The sequence below is a fragment of the Anser brachyrhynchus genome (genome assembly GCF_964034855.1).
Source record: "Anser brachyrhynchus genome assembly, chromosome: 2".
NCBI lineage: Eukaryota > Metazoa > Chordata > Aves > Anseriformes > Anatidae > Anser > Anser brachyrhynchus.
The window spans coordinates 138,300,229-138,318,019 of NC_137695.1; the positions used below are offsets into that span (position 1 = coordinate 138,300,229).

The 17,791-nt window shown below is 41.9% G+C and overlaps 2 protein-coding genes across 7 annotated transcripts in view; one reads left to right on the plus strand and one right to left on the minus strand.

Annotated features, from left to right (window-relative positions):
- The window catches only part of MATN2 (matrilin 2), a 68,685-nt gene extending 55,804 nt beyond the window's left edge, over nucleotides 1-12,881 (plus strand). For 4 of the 6 annotated variants that reach the window (XM_080583123.1, XM_080583126.1, XM_080583127.1 and 1 more), the window contains 7 exons: nucleotides 37-159; nucleotides 1,935-2,348; nucleotides 5,823-5,975; nucleotides 10,142-10,213; nucleotides 10,792-10,902; nucleotides 11,148-11,234; nucleotides 12,535-12,881. In XM_080583123.1, coding sequence (XP_080439249.1) covers nucleotides 37-159; nucleotides 1,935-2,348; nucleotides 5,823-5,975; nucleotides 10,142-10,213; nucleotides 10,792-10,902; nucleotides 11,148-11,234; nucleotides 12,535-12,587 — 1,013 coding nt within the window. In that variant the 3' untranslated portion in view covers nucleotides 12,588-12,881. The remainder of the gene's footprint in view (nucleotides 1-36; nucleotides 160-1,934; nucleotides 2,349-5,822; nucleotides 5,976-10,141; nucleotides 10,214-10,791; nucleotides 10,903-11,147; nucleotides 11,235-12,534) is intronic. The other 2 variants (XM_080583125.1, XM_080583128.1) reach the window with 1 other exon arrangement.
- Nucleotides 12,882-14,265: 1,384 nt separating this feature from the next.
- Nucleotides 14,266-17,791, minus strand: RPL30 (ribosomal protein L30). Its single transcript, XM_080583143.1, has 5 exons — nucleotides 17,683-17,791; nucleotides 17,540-17,590; nucleotides 16,582-16,727; nucleotides 15,729-15,859; nucleotides 14,266-14,444 (listed from the first exon to the last, which is right to left on the minus strand). The coding sequence occupies exons 2-5, from the start codon at nucleotides 17,558-17,560 to the stop codon at nucleotides 14,395-14,397; spliced, it is 348 nt and encodes a 115-aa protein (XP_080439269.1). The 5' UTR covers nucleotides 17,561-17,590; nucleotides 17,683-17,791; the 3' UTR covers nucleotides 14,266-14,394.

Below are 17,791 nucleotides of genomic sequence, written 5' to 3' on the forward strand. Positions count from 1 at the left end.
AAATAGAATACATATAAATATTTCAATTTTTCGTAGGCAAAGATGTCTGCAAATCAGTTGCCCATGGTTGTGAACATATTTGTGTTAATAATGATGATTCATACATCTGCAAATGTCAGGACGGATATGTACTAAAAGAAGATCAGAAAACTTGCAGAAGTAGGTACATTTTATTTGGAAAGAATTTGTTTCTTTGATTTTTAAAATTACTTGACCTCACTTCAAATGCCTCACTTCAAAACTGATGTATTGTTTGAAAGCCCAAAGCATATGTGAGTGTGATGGGAAATGTCTTGAACAATTTAGCTTGATGCTCTTGTAAACAAAAAAATAACAAAATGAACGGTTGTTTTGATACAGTATCAAATACAATAATAATCCTTTCCAAACATCAGGAAAAAAGTCAGAACAAAATCTTATTATCAAGGAATGTGTACTTTAAACAGATTCATATACTGTGGAGCTTTTATCTTTATATACTAAATTTTAAAATATCATTAATTCTATTTTCTTATCTTCTAACGTGACATCCTTGGAACATGATATGCATTTATCTCATCACCCTTTTAATTTCTGGAGGAGAAACTCATCTACTGGAGCTCAGTAAAAATATTTATTCTGCAGAAATGGATGCCTTACTTGAGGAGAGTATTATTACCAAAAGAATGGTAACATGTGCATGGCTGATCTCAGTCATAATTAAAACAGTTTGCCATGAACTGTTGCCCTGTCTCAACATACGCAGTGATATTGAGGTGGTTCTGATATTCAGTTCATTTCCATTGTTTTAGTACATGACACATCTTTTCCTCAGATGACTGCAGAAAGGAATTCTTGGACAGTGGTTCTAAAAAGGAGCTATGGTCTATGAAGAACTGTCCAAACTTTAAAACTGAAATTGCATATCCCTACTGACTTGCTAACAGACAGCTTCAGTAGTTTCTGCAGTCAAAGCAGAGTGCTTACAGGCTGCTTTGGTTTTTGCAAGTGCACTTAACCAAGTATGAGAACTCCAAGTTTGTCGGTATCTCCTGGATTACCCACAGCTTCAGTGGGTAAAACAGAAAACATTAATTTCAGCAATGAATAAGGCTTCTAACTACAAGATTTTTAGAGAGTTACAAGCAAAACAATGTGTATAAACCATTCTGATCCAACATTATCAGCTAGGCACCCTTCTAGCATTTACTGTCTCCCCTATAATTTTTAGCTGTTTGCCATTGGAGGTTTAAATTTGTGTTATAAAACACAAGCATCATCTGAATTTTGTCCCTAGACATGAACCTCATCCCAAGCTGTACGGCAGTCTGCCTAATCCTTCTCTCTCAGCCTTCCCCAAGCTTTTTGGCTCTTGCCTCATTATTGCCTGCAACTCTAAACATAACCTCTAGATTTTCAACTTATATACAAGTATAGCTTCAGCAACTCATTTCTTTTTACCACCTTTATGTTTTTGATACTTCTGTAGTACAAATACAGCTTCAGTGATTCTCTTCCATTTATTTCAGTGTTGGTCATCTACACAAAGGTAAAGTTAGCATACAGGCCTATCCCTAGAAGAAAATGGTCGAAACTGTTTCTATATCCTAGCTATGTTCTTCAGTTACAGTTTTCCCCACTTAACTGTCTTTCTTAAAATTTGCTTAAAAATCTATTTTACAGCAAACTTAAAAATGTGAAGTATTCTACAAAGCAGCACATCTTGATAAATATTCACTGTGATTATAGTTTGGTTATAAACTCCGGTCATGGGCACACTCTTACCTTTTGATATAGACTGTACACAACATCTCTAGACACACTGGCAAGGTTGTCTGAGCCAGGATCAAGGTACTCTAGATGACACCTGAGTTCATACAGTCCCTATGTATCTAGGTCCTATTTTCAACTTTGTGGACTTTTTCATGGTCTGAACACTGCTGCTTATTTCATAGGATGCACCGAAGGCCCAGTTGACCTGGTGTTTGTGATTGATGGATCGAAAAGTCTCGGAGAGGACAATTTTGAAATCGTGAAACAATTTGTCTCAGGAATATTGGATACGCTTGAGATTTCACCCAAAGCGGCTCGAGTTGGTTTGCTTCAGTATTCCAGTGAAGTCCGCACAGAGTTTACATTAAAGCAGTTCAACTCAGCCAAAGACATGAAGAAAGCTGTATCACAAATGAAATATATGGGGCGAGGTTCCATGACAGGACTGGCTCTGAAGCGAATGTTTGAGAGAAGCTTCACAGAAACAGAAGGAGCCAGACCATTTTCAGCAAATGTCCCTCGAATCGCTATTGTATTTACGGATGGACGAGCCCAAGATGAAGTCTCTGGGTGGGCTGCTAGAGCAAAGCAAACTGGTGAGTGGAAGTGTCTTTGATTCTTTCTTAAAGGCAAATATTGTGATAAAGAGGATGTAGAATCATAGAGAATCATAGAGTAGTGATAGTGTAGGTGTGCTACAGTAAAACATTACAGGAAAACATTGAAATACATTTTCTGTGTTCTGAGAAACTGCATTAAGAACCAGGCCTGATGACCCCACAACATGGATAAAATAGCCAAATTTTAGACGATTGTCCTGGTTTCAGCTGGGATAGGGGTAATTTTCCTCCTAGTAGCTGGTATTGTGCTATATTTTGGATTTAGGATGAGAATAATGCTGATAACACACTGATGTTTTAGTTAATTACAGAGCAGTGCTTACACTAAGCCAAGGACTTTTCAGCTTCTCACACCGCCCTGCCAGTGGGCAGGCTGGGGGTGCACAAGAAGCTGCAAGGGCACAGAACAAGGACAGCTGACCCAGACTGGCCAAAGGGATATCCCATACCATGTGGCAGCATGTTACACAATAAACATGGGGTGGCTAGCCGGGGTTGGGGAGGAGCCACTCCTCAGGGATAGGCTGCGCATTGGTCAGCAGGTGGTGGGCAATTGCATTGAGCATCACTTGGTTTTATATTCCATTATTATTTCTGTTGATGTTATTATTATTTCTCTTCCTTTTCTGTCCTGTTAAACTACCTTTATCTCAACCCACAAACTTTTACTTTTTTTCCTCCCAATCCTCTCCTCCATGTGCCTAACGGCTGTGTGGTACTTAGCTGCCTGCTGGGTTAAACCACAACAACTATGCTGCACATATTTTTTCTGTTCTTGTTTTATTGACTTGATATGACAATCACTGTGATGTATGAGTAGCGTAGCCCTGGTCAGGACTGCGACTTCTTTGTGCGAAGAAAAGGATATGAGAAGAGTATGCGCCAACAAGGTTGCTGTTACAATGAAATATCAACCAAGTGCTTTAAAAAAAATAAAATGAAAGATTCATACACTAAATAGTGCGGTCTGGGAAAATATGTGGTGAATTTACAGGACTGAAGGAAAACAGTACTAAGCCAACCTTGCTTACTTACTGAATGAAACCCCAGCTCCAGACTGTTTACACTGATATTTGTAGCACTACAAGCCAAATCCATCCCTTGTGTAATTGCAGTGTAGGCAATGTAGTAATGTTGAACATAAAATTGGCCTTGAATGCTTTATCACTGATATCTCCAAGTCTTTAAAAAGCAACAGACTTCAGCATGACTGGTTCATTCATTAAGTTGAATAAGCTTCTGGTGAATGTTTTGCTTTCCTGGCTGAAGTGCAATTGTAGGCAGATTCATGACAAAAAGTAAGGAGATGCTCGAGCAAAATATTGAAGAGTTGGAAAATGCATATTTTATGATGTTATCAGGCCCAGGATTCTTCATCAAGAAGGCTAAAGTTGCAATTCAGTGAGTGTGTAGCTGTTACTCTTCAGTGACTGTAGAGAGACACCGAACCTTCTTATCTTAAGTTTTATCTGAAACCAAACAGCTGAGAAGTCACTGTTTGCTCTTGAAATCTCACAAAAGAGCTTGAAGTACTATGAAGCTAATTGCTGTATCATGGATCAAAAAATCAAGACTAGCTGTGGACATTTTCTATGCCAGAAATGACGTAGCGAAATGTTGTGTCAAGTGATATGTTTGCAAGAATAAAGAAATCCGTGGTTAACTGCTGAAAAAGGGGATATTGAAGATCACCGTGTTTTCTACTCATTGCTTGTTTACAGTCTTTCCAATTAGAGGGCTGTGAACCACTTCCTCCTGCCCAGGTATCAGAGTGAAGAAGACTATAAATCCTCTTTTCTTTTCTCCCTAGCACGTCTGCAGGGGAGATGCCTGTATGGAGCATCCCTGCTGTGAGGGCCTTTCTCTCCTAGACCCCCAGGATTCCTTTCCCATGTTCTTCTTACCCTCACAGGTTTGGGTGCCTTTGCTGTGCCTCCCCACCCATCCCTTAGAATGAAAGCATCTAGTATCCATTTGCTCTGAGGATTCCAGTGAAAAACTAATTATTTATGTATTTTTTAAAAATTATTGGCATCTTTCAAGAGTCTGACCCATTTGCTGACACATAATGGGTCTCCCCACCAACCCACTAATTGCCTTTATCGCACACACCCTGCATGCACAGACACACACAGACCAGGAACTCTCAGTACAACTGGGAGGCTGACTTGTATGATTCACAGAACCACAGAGTGGTTGAGGTTGGAAAGGACTTCTGGAGGTCATCTGGTCCAACCCCAGGACCAGTTGCCCAGGACCATGTCCAGATGGCTTTTGAAAATCTCCTAGGAGGGAGACGCCCCCAGTCTCTGTGGACAACCTGTGCCAGTTCTCCATCACCTGCAGAGTGAAAAACCGTTTCCTGATGGTCAGAGGGAAGCTCCTGTGTTTTAGTTTGTGCCCGTGCCCTCTTCTCTTGTCACTAGAACCACTGAAAAGAGCCTGGCCCCATCTTCTTTGCATCCTCCCTTTGGGTATTTAGAGGCATTGATGAGATCTCCCCCAAGCCTTCTCTTCTCTAGGCTGACCAGTCCCAGCTTGCTCAGCGTTTCCTTATAAAAGAGAAGTGCCAGTGCCTTCGTCATCTTGGCCCTTTGTTGGACTCTCTCCAGTATGCCCAGGTCTCTGTTGTACTGGGGAGCCCAGAACTGGACACAGTGCTCCAGATGTGGCCTCACCAGGGCCCAACAGGGTCAGGATCACCTCCCTTGATCTGCTGGCAACACTTTGCCTAATGCAGCCCAGGCTCTCGTTTGCCTTCTTTGCAACCAGGGCACATCACTGACTCATGTTCAACTTGGTGCCCACCAGGACCCCCCAGCTCCTTTCTGCAGAGCTGCTTCCTAGCTGGGTGGCCTCTTGTGCTGGTGGTTGGGGATGTTCCTCCACAAGTGCAGGATTTTGCACTTCCAATTGCTGAACTTCACAAGGTTCCTATCAGCCCATTTCTTCAGCTTTTTGAGGTCCCTCTGGATAGCAGCATGGCCCTTGGGTGAGTCAGCCAGCCCTGCCAGTTTTGTGTTGTCTGCAAACCTGCTGAAGGTTTGCGCTGCCTTATCATCCAGATCCTTAATGAAGATGTTGAATAGGGCCCAGTATTGACCCCTGAGGTATACCACTAGTTAGTGGCTTCCAACTAATTCTCTTGGATGTTTTACAGTGCTCTTTATGGGTTCATTTACAATTAGCAGTGGCCAACCAACCCTCATCTCTTTATCTTAAAAAACATCTATCTGTTAAATGACAGCAAAGCAGTTTCTGCACATCTTTTAAATAACTGAAGCATATTAAGCCTGTTCAAACACATTTTTGAAGATATACAGCACGTATATATATTTCTTGTGCTCTCCCACTCTCTCTCTAAAATGACTAATACATTTTCCTTTCATGGAGGAGCAAGGGTTTAGAAATGCCAATGTAATAATTATATGCACTTTCTTTTGAATCTAGGTATAATTATCTATGCCATTGGAATAGGAAAAGCAATTGAGGAAGAACTGCTGGAAATTGCTTCTGAACCATCATATAAGCATCTCTTCTATGCTGAGGATTTCACAGCTTTGGAGGACATAAGTGAAGAGCTAAAAGTCCAGATCTGTGAAGGTAACAGTATTCCCCTTTGAGCTAGAAGAGGAATGAATGCTTATAGATTTATTTTGCAGGCCTAAAGTAACAAGTAGTTTTATTCATGGTGACCTCTGTCATAGTGGGTCATCGGTGTCAGACTTTGCAAGGCATGAGTCGCTCATGGTAATTTTTCTGCTCTTTAATATGTGAGGAAAATATATGCCTAATCTATCACCAGGTAAAGGTATAGAATAATTTCATTTTCTTTATTTTCATAATGCTTGTATAAAATCTACACTTCTGTGCTTAGAAGGATCAATCGCTTTCTTTTTGCTACACTGAAGCCAGCCGTGCACTGAACCCCACCCTGCCGAAGCAGCATGATCTAGTTCATTAGGAATGTGGGAAAATAATAATGGATTTATAGAGCCTAATGAGACTTGTAAATTGCTCTTAAGATCAATAGCAAGAAAACAAACTCAGCAAAACAAATTATCAAGATCTGTTGTGCGTATTTTTCGAATATTAAAAACAGTTCATTGAATATATATTCAAAGCTACAAAGAGTAGATCTCAGTTGCACGTAAGCTCCACGTTTTGGTTTACAAATGTGGAAGGTTTGCTGCAGAAAGCACCCTTCCTCATTCTGGCACAAACAGCCTCAATCTAAACATTCCCAGCTGACATTTTGCAAGGTACAGGGGGAATGTGAGCTGGGATGGAAGCTGTTCAGCTAGAGGAAGGACGGTATGTTTCTCCCACTCACACGTTCCCAGGACTCAGCATTATTTAGAACATTCAGATTTATACCTGAAGTAAAATGCAGAAGCATCACTGTGAATAATACTGAGCACAGCACTAGAATTGTATCGGGTGGTTTAATTTTCACTACTTCTGTTTGGTTGTTTTTCTTGAAATTAAATGCAAACAGGTTTTACTTTGTTCTTTAGCTTTATTGTGTAAAATTCACTGGCAAGCAGCTGTGCATTTCTTCCTCATACAGATGTCAGGGAAGAATCTGAAAAAAAAGAATGTGAGAATGTTTCCTAGGTTGTATATTTTGTGCTTCTTATAGTTATATGAATCTTCTAGCTCCGTCTTTCTGAAATTCAAAATACTGTGATAGCATAAACCCAAGTCTGTTCATTAACCTTCTTACCAGGAAGATAATCTCCTGATGACAGCGTGTCATCTTAAAAGCTTGGGGAGACGCCAAGGCCAAAATTGGCTGGCAACTGGTATAATAATTCTCACTCATTAGCAAACCCCAGAGCTCAGTGATGGAAATGCATCCTTCAGGTACCCACAGCAGTGTTTAGCAGCCATTTTTTTTAAATATATTTGATATCATATGAAAAATAAGTAAATTCCGCCCCTCTGTGGCAGTTTCTAAACTGCACCTCTAGTAACTGGTTAGAGGTGGTGCCTCACAGCTTCTGTCCTCCTCCTCTCTCACCTGAGGCAGTGCCTCAGCTGTTTGTTCGTTTGTTTGTTTTCCTGGACACTCCAGGAATTTGCTCATCAGCTATTGCTCATTAACTCATACCACCAGAAATTCTGCCTCCATGCTTGTTACACAAGCTGAAAGTTTTATTTTTCCTTTCAGTTTTTCCTCTCGGCTTATTTTTTTTTCCCATCCTTTCCAACAGCAGTAATTTCATTTTGACTCTAGCCTTAGTCCTCAGCTGAGGTCTTCTAAGGCACCAGACTGTGAGGGCAGGGATGAGCTCTCTGCACTTTGTGCAGCTCAGACATGGACTCCACTGACAAAGCCTCTTATCCCCAGTCCCAACTGTGGATGGGCTGCATGTGTACAAGCAAAAGAGAAGTCCTCCAACTCTGTTACGGGGTAAGGCTTTTTCCTTTTATTCTGCAAGAAACCATCAGCTCTGTAGAACAGTTGCTGATTACTATTAATTATTCTCGATGACTAGTAATTTAAAAAAAAAAAAAAGGTGTTTTTTCTCTTATGCTTCTTACTAAGAGGAACTCACTTGGAAGGTTCCATTCATTGCCTTGGTTAGTATGAATTTCTCGTACGACTGGAAGCACTAACAAGGCTACAGCGATGTCATATTTAATAGGCACTCATCATGATGGTTCCACCCTTGTTCTGAGCACATGCGTTACGGGAGCCTTTAATTACACAGCTACATGTATTTTTGTCACAAGGCCCCCCCCAGCCCTGATCAGATGACGCCTGTTGGTTAACATTGTTCTTCCAAATTGCAGATCATTATCGCTGCTGCAAGTAGTCAGACACTGCCTTTGAAGATACTTTCTTGAAGGCTTTTTCTAACGTAATATTTAGATTTTGTTCCAAAACAGAACATTAAATACAAACACCTAACTTTAGTGTGGCTTCCTCAACAAATTTGAAAATTTATGCTGACTACACTAACTTTATCAAATAACTTAAGGTTAGCAGCCTCTGTCTGTACTTGTCTGATTTGACAGAGGTGATGAGATAGAACTGTTTGGGTCCAAACCAGTCTCTGAAGCCTGAATAGGAGTTTCTGAAGTGCTCAACTACCCTCCCAAACTGGAAGCCTCTTGCCCCACCTCTACCAATGTATCCTGCCAGTCTTGTTTCTTCTCTGCCCCCTACATGTGAATCCTTAACTCCTTGTCTATCTGTCAGCCCAGTGTCGAGATCTCGGACTTCTCACATCAGTCCTTCCACCCTTCCTAGACCGTCTCATTAGCCTACAGATCTTCAACTACTTCTAGAGCGATTTCACAGAATCACAGAATTGTAGGGGTTGGAAGGGACCTCCAGAGATCATCGGGTCCAACCCCCTGCCAAAGCAGGTTCCCTGGAGCAGGCTGCCCAGGTAGGCGTCCAGACGGGCCTTGAATATCTCCAGAGAAGGAGACTCCACAACCTCCCTGGGCAGCCTGTTCCAGAGTTCTGTCATCCTCACCGTGAAGAAGTTCTTTCCTCATGTTGGTGCGGAAATTCCTGTGATCCATAAAATTGCACAGAGCCTCTTCAGCTCCAGCCGTAGTCGGCAGGATTCGAACCTGCGCGGGGAGACCCCAATGGATTTCTAGTCCATCGCCTTAACCACTCGGCCACGACTACACACAATTTACTACTTAGTGTCAACTACTCAAGGCTCACCTTACCTGTTTTGTCCCACCTACACTGGGAATCTCACCATCCTTGTTCCTAGGTGGTTATTCTTATACTAGACACCTCACCTACTTTGTTTCCTCCTCAGCTCGTGATCTCATCCCACACCTCTCTGGACTCAGATCTAAGCTCTGAGTGTTCCCTTCACCAACAGGCTCCCAGTCATGCTTTCTGATGTAGTTCTGCCTGCTGAACTCTGGTCTTACTCAGCCACTCATCTGTTCACTCCCTGTTCCTTGTGCTCAGCATTCAGCCCCCACCCCCCAACTGTGTCATCTGCTTCCCAGCAGCTTAGTACATCTGCTTATTATTGTGTATCCGTCAAAATTCACAATTAATTGAAAGTGAAGCATTAATTTTCTAGAAGAGAACTCACTCCTAAGAAACAAAAGTTGTCTCTCCATTACCCTCTAGTGGCAGGAAGCAGGTAGCGTGCAGAACACCCTTGAGATGGTTATACCTGTAGGTGTAAAATAGGGGGTTTTGTAAGTATGAAATAGGTTTCCATTTCTCTAAAGACACACTTTAACTAAAAATTGGGTATGTGGAATCTGGAATAAATTCCTGCAGTCTAAAGTCTGTTTGATGAGCTATATACTGGTACTGCTGCTAATAACTGTAGTGCATTAAAGAAACTCAACTGCACCCTTCTCACCAAACACTCCCAACTCCCCGATCCACATTTCCCGTTACAAAGGAGAACACTGAAGGAGAATGAGACATGTCTTCCTTCTGCAAGCAGTTTTTATTCTTACTCAGTCCACCCCAAAAGGACCAACAGATGACAGTGAAACACACAAGAATTGTCACTAAAGGACACCACATAGGTTGCTGTAATTGCAAAGCGCTTCACCACCATGAAGTATTTGTAAAGCACTTCCAGTTTTGGAGGAGTTCTGATAGTCAGGTTGAAGGGTCAGTCCTGGTACGTATCACCATGGACTTCTTCCAACCTGCACAAGTATGATGTGTTCTCAATGTATGGTGAGAGAGAGACAAGTAAGAAACATTTCCATTTCTGTGAAACTTTTATTACTTCTTTTGTGACCTCTTTTCTTTCTACCAGCCTTGAAAGATTCAGCTCGCCAGCAAGATCTGTCATCTGGAAGGCTTCGTAAGACTGGTCCACAGTCTTCAGGTTGGCTGTTTTAACACAAGTGTCCTGCTGTCTCCCTGAATCGCCGCTAAGTTAGCTGCCTTCTCCATGGCTGCTTCTGTACAGAACCCTAACAGTTCACATACAGGAGAATTGTTCACCCATTTCCCACCCTAACCCCCTTAAAAGCTACCCTCTTTTCTGCAATTCACATCTGCTTTTAGTACAGAAAATTTTGAGACCCACCGTAACAGACGCATGGCTGCATGCTCCCTTTTTACACCATCCAAATGAATTTCTTCAAGGGGAAGCTTGTATTTCAACACTGCTTGATTTTTAAAGCATGTTCAGCTTTCAATCACTGCTGTTTCTCACAGGAACCTCACAACTCCCTTTCAGTTCTGCAACCCACAACTTAAATCATGCACACAGTAAATACAGCCTAACAGCTTGGTTCCTTCACATCTTCGTATCACTAGTCCTCTCCATGAATGATCCTCACTGCAGTCAGTGAGATTACCCTCTAATTAAGGAGAACTCTGTGCATGTGAGTAGCAAAAAATAATGCATAATTACGTGAAGTGGGTTTCATTTTTAGACTTTTGGGGGGTTTCCTGCAGGACCTGAATCAACCACAATAACCATCACAGATGTCCTTGCCTGTCCCAATCTTGCAATACACCATAAGTATCATTTTGAAGACAGTCACACTCACTCCACCAGAACAACAGGTAATTAGGTTACCTTTGTTTAGATAATCCAGACTGCTCTTTGATTATCTAGGCTAAGAAGTGCCGTGTACTATTTTCCAGTATACAAGATCTGTCCCATAGCATTCTTTTGGATGTTGACCTGTTTTGAGAACAGGGAGCTGTATTAAACCTACTCTGCATTTAAGAATCTTTGTCTTTCTCTCCCTCAGCCCATTGGATTTATTCGGCGTTTAAGTCTATGCTTGACTGTTTCTGTTTTTCAGCAAAAGATAAAGACCAATGCAAATGTGAAAACCTTGTGACATTCCAGAACTATGCAACCAGTGAAGTAAGAAAACTCACACAGCGATATATCCTTTCTTATATGTAAAACAAGAGGGATGGGTTAAAAGAAATTATTAACATAGCAAGTATAAGCTGCCTTCATGGCACAGATCAATCTACTGCAATGAAAAGCTGAACTACTTAGTAGATACTGTTAATCTCCAAGAAGCAAGGCTCCTAAGACTTGAAATCTGTTTCTCCTTCATAGAAGGGACCAAAATATTAATATGGATCTTTCAATGATCTGTAACAATTAACACCTTCAGGATCAGCAAAGAAAGCACTGGTTAAATTCAAGACTGATACTCTGCTTTGGTTTCCTTCTTCAGATGTTAACAAAACAGCATTTAGTAGCAACAGGAACCATCAGATATTTCCCTTCCGAGATGCTAGGTGAAGCACCAGAGGCAGGAAGGTGCTTAAGGTAAGATTCCCAGTGAAGAGGAAGCAGAGGACACAGTGTCTGATTATTTTTGCATGAACAAATATGCACACAGAAAAGGAAGCGTAGATTGATAGATTCGAATTCCCAAAATTAAGCTTCACTACGAGGTCAGCAATGCTACACATGCTAACCTGAAATTGCCTAACTTGCCTGCCCAAGAACTCCACTATCAGGTGTGTGAGAGATGAGTGGTGCTCTTAAGCCAGCTCAACCATCAACCACAAAACTATTTCTCCTGTGTCTGTCAGATACCCCAAAATATACAGATTTCAGCAAATGATAGACAAGCAAATCCCGGAATGTTGTCCACCAAGCCCGATTTAGTACCTTCTCAAGAGTACCCCTACCAGCTCTTGCCTTACATCCAGCTATTTTGTGTATCTCAACAGCCAGCCCCACTGTTACTTCCCATCTTCCCAAGAAAAACCCTTCAGTAGCAAGGAATCACATTTTGCTCATTTGGTTAAATTATTCCTTGCAAAGCAGAATTATTTCATAAAGGGGGGTGTTGTAGGCCAGTCCCAGTGGGCAGCTAAGCAACACTTTCCCCTTCCCCCTGATTCCCAGGGGGACAGGGGAAGAGGAAAAGAGGAATTATAGCAAAACTTGCAGGTCAACAAAAAAATTGTTTAAGCAACAACAGAGAAGTGGAAGGACAAAGAAAACAAGTGATGCAAAGACAATCACTTCCCACCTCCCATGAACAACTGATGCCCAGCCATTTCTGAAGCAAGAGATGGCTAACCTCCCTAAGCCCTCCTAATTTCCTATTTTATTCCATGCTATGTAGTCATGCTCTGCAATATGCAACTGGTTGGACACCTGACGTTATTTTTTAATATTATATACTATCATTAGCTCTTTCCTTAACTTTTGTCTACTGGAAGAAATGACGAAGAGAATGGAAGACTTGGAAAACAGGCTAAAATACTGACCAAAGCATCAAGTGTACACTACACTGTATATTTATACATACAAAGTTGTGAGAGCTATTTTGTTAAATCAGTTTAAAGTAAAATAACAAATCCTTGTCTCAAGTTAAATAAGAGTATTTTGGACTCCTGCATCTGTAATACTACGTGTTCTGTCTTGCATTGATTGCAGATAAGAATTTTTTTGAAAGTTTTATATATAAACAATTTAGTAACTAGCAAAAATTCTAATTCAGTAGAACTAAACTGAAATAAGCTATGCAAAACATTAAAATGCTGTTATTTTTGATGTGAAACCTCCACGTTCTGAAGTATTTTTAAGGTATGAATTTATTTGGGTTGCTTTTCTGTACTTCCCTCCTCCACTCACTCTGCTCCTATTTCGAGCACCCTGACTGCACGCCTACGTGTAGTTGTATGTACGTGCATGTGCAAGAACAGAACAGTGGGATGGCATTCGCAGCAGTTAGATTTCATACATTCTTTCCAACAAGTGCAGACTACTGAAATCAGCTGGAAGTGAAAATACGAATTTATGTCTGTGTTGAAAATGTGATGAATGTAAATGAGCAAAGCAGGGAGTCTGCTGGCTTATCACAGTAGCACCATCTGAAGTTCCAAGTACTCTTTCTCTTGCCACAAGACCAGGTTACCTCACCCTCCTCTTGGTCAGCATTCAGCGATTCTTTCATTTTTCTGAATGCAACTATTTTCATTATGAAGACATTCTTTGGGCAATACAACTAGCTGCACGCTTGTCTGACAAACGCTAAGATGAAAATGAAACAGCAAATCGCTTCCAGCCATTCTGGCTAACTGAAGTGCTTTCAAGTTTTACCCCCACTCCTTAGCAGCAAAAGCACTCTTCTGCTAGCTCTACTTTCACACTGCTGCAGCACCAGAACTATTTCTTGAAGCGACCTAAATCTGGGGTTTAATAGATAGACACCGGTAATTCCTTCTTTGCTCTGACACGTTTTGCCTCTTTACTGTCTCCAACCTGAAGTACACAACTTTGTATGTTCTGCTCCAGAAACCAATGTAGCTGCAGCAAAATTAAATTATCACTGATAAACTAGTAAGTATGCACGTGTACAAAGCAACAAGGTGTAACAGGTATTCTGTGTTTTAGCACTCTTTGGCAAATAGAATGCAAATTTTGTGAGACTGCTGGTACATACTGATTGTTGTTAAATGTTCCTTTCATTGCACGTCAGCAAAGTGCCAACACCCCACTTAGTAGTCACTAAGGAACAGTCCTGTGAGACTGTGGTCTCACACAAAAAAAAAGACAAATCCAGAAAATGCCAACCTCCTCAACAGTAACACGTGTACATATTTTCTCTTGGAACGAATATACAGTAACTTGCATTAGTAGTTTGTGACTGACTATGTGAAAAAAATACTAAAATAAACTTATTCACACTTTTAAGTAAAGCCATTGTGATCCCCCAGCAACATCCCAAATTTGCTACTGTGCCTCACATTATGACTTGTCTTCCCATTAGCACCCCAAAAACCAAAACCTACGGGAGCAATACCCTGTTGGGATTTGACACCGTGCTTACTGTGGTCAACTCCTACTCCACTTACCTTGTCAAGAGCCCCAACTCATACAGAAAGCAACAGGCAAGTTTTGTCCCGCCAATGTTACTTCTAACAGAACAAAAAACACAGTGGTGATAAAGAATCTTCTTTTATATAGTTTGTTCCCTAAAACCAGCAAAGTATGTATAATACAATACAAGTTTTTTTTTTTAAAACAGATCTGTAACCAGTTTTATTGTAGAAAGAACACCATTACAGCATTTACTTCTCACTGGTTTGTTCTGGCATGCTTCTAATGATGTCAGAGTCACCTGTAAAACAAAAATACATCGTTACAAGAAGATCTACAAAAAGATCCATTTCCAGAAATAAGCAAAAAAAATAAGAGATTCTACAAACAAAATGTAAAAGTAACGTGGAAACGGTGTATTTATAAAAAAGTAACTTTGATGGCTTGATAACAATACTTTTACCTGCATTTTTGTTAATTCATACTCAGTATGTTTATGATAATTATGCACTTGTCACTAGCATTTACAAAGCCAGTACTAGAGTGACAATCTAGTCCTGGAGGACACAATGCACAGTTTTAATATAGCGAATGTCTAGCCTCCCCTGATCACGAGAATATCAGGACAGCGAGAATATTCGCATTGCACTACACAGCAGGAAGTCTGAGTTGCAGTTTTTTATCTTAACATAAAGCTCTTAATCTGACAGCCACAAAATAAAACAAACCTAAAAGCATTGTTTTGGAAACAAAGCTTTACCTGCTATTTGAATACAACCAAGCTAAATAAAGGTTTCTAAAGAAACAGTGAATTCAAACTGACATCACTTGGGGAACATTTGATGAAAGTTAAAAATCATTAAATCCGTACGTATGCATTTAATTAAGATAACTCTTGGTCAAACAGAATAATGGAAGATAATTTGATTCTTCTCCTAGAAGACTCAGGAAAGAAGATAGGCAGTCCCCTAATTAGCAGACTCTACAAGGAACTTGAACAACTCTGAACAAAGAGTGCTACCAAGCCATAGCAATTACACACCAATTTACAGTTTTATCACTTAATATGATTTTCAGCTCTGGTACCGGACTAGTATCCACTTGCACATAGCTTATTCTAGTATAGATCACCCCAGGAAGCAAGACAAGTCACAATCCAACAATTTGTTTTGCTGAGACCCTTTGTCTTGGATTAAGAAAGTTCAAACCCAATTGGCACAGACGGCACGTGACACAAGCTCACGTTCTAGCAGAGGGCTCAAACACAAGTACCGTTAAGTTGCTTCCCAGCCACTGAAAGAACCCTCATTACAGACTGACAGGTAGACAGAAGGCAAGCTCACAAGGTTTAACAGTGAAAGGAACTACACACAAACTTAAGGAAGAGTACCTGTAAGTTCTAAGAGCCTAGGACTCCCAAAAGAATGGGATCTTGGGCAGAGAAAATTAAGAACGGTACAGGGAAGTAGAGCAAAGCTACAACATCACGCCTGCGCATTACTTGCTAGTGAGCAGCAGTGCTCAGACAATGGAGGAACCGCTGATACACACCCGGCTTGGTCATTATACGGCAGCAGACACGTACCTGGGTCGATGATGGCCAGCGTGCACACTCTGTAGTATTTGCCACAGGCTGTACCCAACTCAATGTTGTTGCCGCTGTAATGGTGGACGCCGGTCTTTGCGAGCATAGCGTAGTACTCGATCTCCGACTTCCTGAGATTCAAAAACTGGGTCTTAAAGCATTGACAAACAATTCTGATCGAACATAATACAGCAACAACAGTGCTAACTCCAACCACAATTAAACTCTACAGTTTTCTTCCTCTCCCAGAAAAACACATCTATTTCTTGCCAGAAAACCTAACAGTCTCCTACATTATGTCTGCATCTATACTTTCTTTAACCTGTCAGATACTCCTTGATGACAAAAAGGGCCCTGAAATTCAACAAGGAACATGTCAGAAGATGGAAATTGCCAAAGACTTCGTTTTCAAAAAAAATATTTCTATGGCCAGGAGCTTTAAGTTATAACTTAACTTTGACAGCAAATACTGTATTCTTCAAATATATTTTAAATCAGTGTCAACTACCAGTTTTTCCTACCTGTAAAATTACTTTCCGATATACTACTTTGAAAAAGCAGGAATTGAGTCCCACTACACTTTCAATAAATGCTATCACAGTGTGAAAAATCTCACAGCACATTCTCTAATGTGAACTCTTGGTATTAGGAAGCTAAAAAACATCTGGGAAGCATTTTAATACATCCTGACCTGAAATTCATATACACCAATCAACCCACCATGTTTAATTCACAGTACTATGGAGCATGCCAATAAGCTACTCTGTATTACCAATTCAAACAAAGCACATGCTGTATTTATACAAAGCATTCGCCTTAGCTTAAAAAAGTAGTAATTCATACATCTGCTTACCTCAAAGCTGGGCAGTTGTTGGCGAGGATGACCAGCTTGGCTTTGCCCTGCCGAATCATTTTCAGAGTCTGTTTGTATCCTAGCACATATTTACCACTTTTCATAACCAGCTGAAGCCTAGAGTTTATAGACTCCAGGGACTTTTTCTGAAGACAGAAAAAAAAAAAAGCTTTATTATATGCTACTTTGCCTTTGACAAAATGGCAGGAAACATAAGGTGAAGAAATTTCAACTACAAGCAATCTTTTCATGACTTATTATTTGCACAACATACAATTGTGGATAAGAATGATGCTGATACTATACTTGCCCAACTTCATCAAAATGCCTCTTATCAATTACACAGGGAAAAAAGCATTATTGGTGCTACCTATGTTAATCAACGTAAGTGGTATAAGAAACCTGCCTTTGCAAAGCTCAGCTATGTCAACTCAAAATCCACACCACCTCCACCTTACGAAGCCGAGCCAGGCTCTGCATACGGCACTTCCCAGGGCACGTGTTGACAGCATTAAGCGGGTAGGCAAAGCCAAGCAATCACATGCAAAACGAGCAGCTCCCCCAACACGAGAACGTGGTGCTCGTGCAACAGCAAGTGCCACCACCTAGTAAGAAACCCATGCTTGCTAAAACAGCCTTGAAATTATAGTAAAAAGATGGCACGAAACGCAAAGTCTGAGCTCCACCACCCTACCACCCACACCAGGAGCACAACACCAGCTCCCCTTTCCTCCCCTCTAGCCCAGGGACCCCGTGAGCAACCTGGGATGTTCCATGGCGGGGAGCCGAGCCCACAAGAACCGGCCTCAGGCCGTGCCCCTCAGAGGCCCCCCGGGCCCCCTCGGAGGCCCCCCAGCTCCCCTCAGAAGCCCCCCGGCTCCCCTCAGCGCACCACCCGCCACCGGCAGAGGCCCGGCCGCCACCCCACGCGGCCACGCGGCGGCCGGCCGCCACTCACCGTCTTCTTGGCGGCCACCATGTCGCTGGCTGGCGTCGGCTGGGGCGGGAACTGGAACACACAGAGGACGACCGGGGGTCGGGTTAGCGCCCGGCTGCGGCCCCCCGAGCCCCCCCGCGCCGCCCGGCCCCGGCCCCACTCACCGCTGAGGCGCCGCCAAGATGGCCGCCACGAGCCAAAGGAGCGAGCCCCGGCACGCGCCGCCTCTCCCCGCCGCGCCAGCTCTCGCGAGAGGCGCGAAGGCGCCGCAGC

Coding starts and splice junctions, on each gene's coding strand:
- RPL30 (XM_080583143.1), bottom strand. CDS start 17,560: ATGGTGGCCGCCAAGAAGACG. Junction 15,860..16,581: donor AACAACTGCCCAGCTTTGAG/GTAAGCAGATGT, acceptor TTTGAATCTCAG/GAAGTCGGAGATCGAGTACT. Junction 14,445..15,728: donor GCTGGCCATCATCGACCCAG/GTACGTGTCTGC, acceptor TTTGTTTTACAG/GTGACTCTGACATCATTAGA.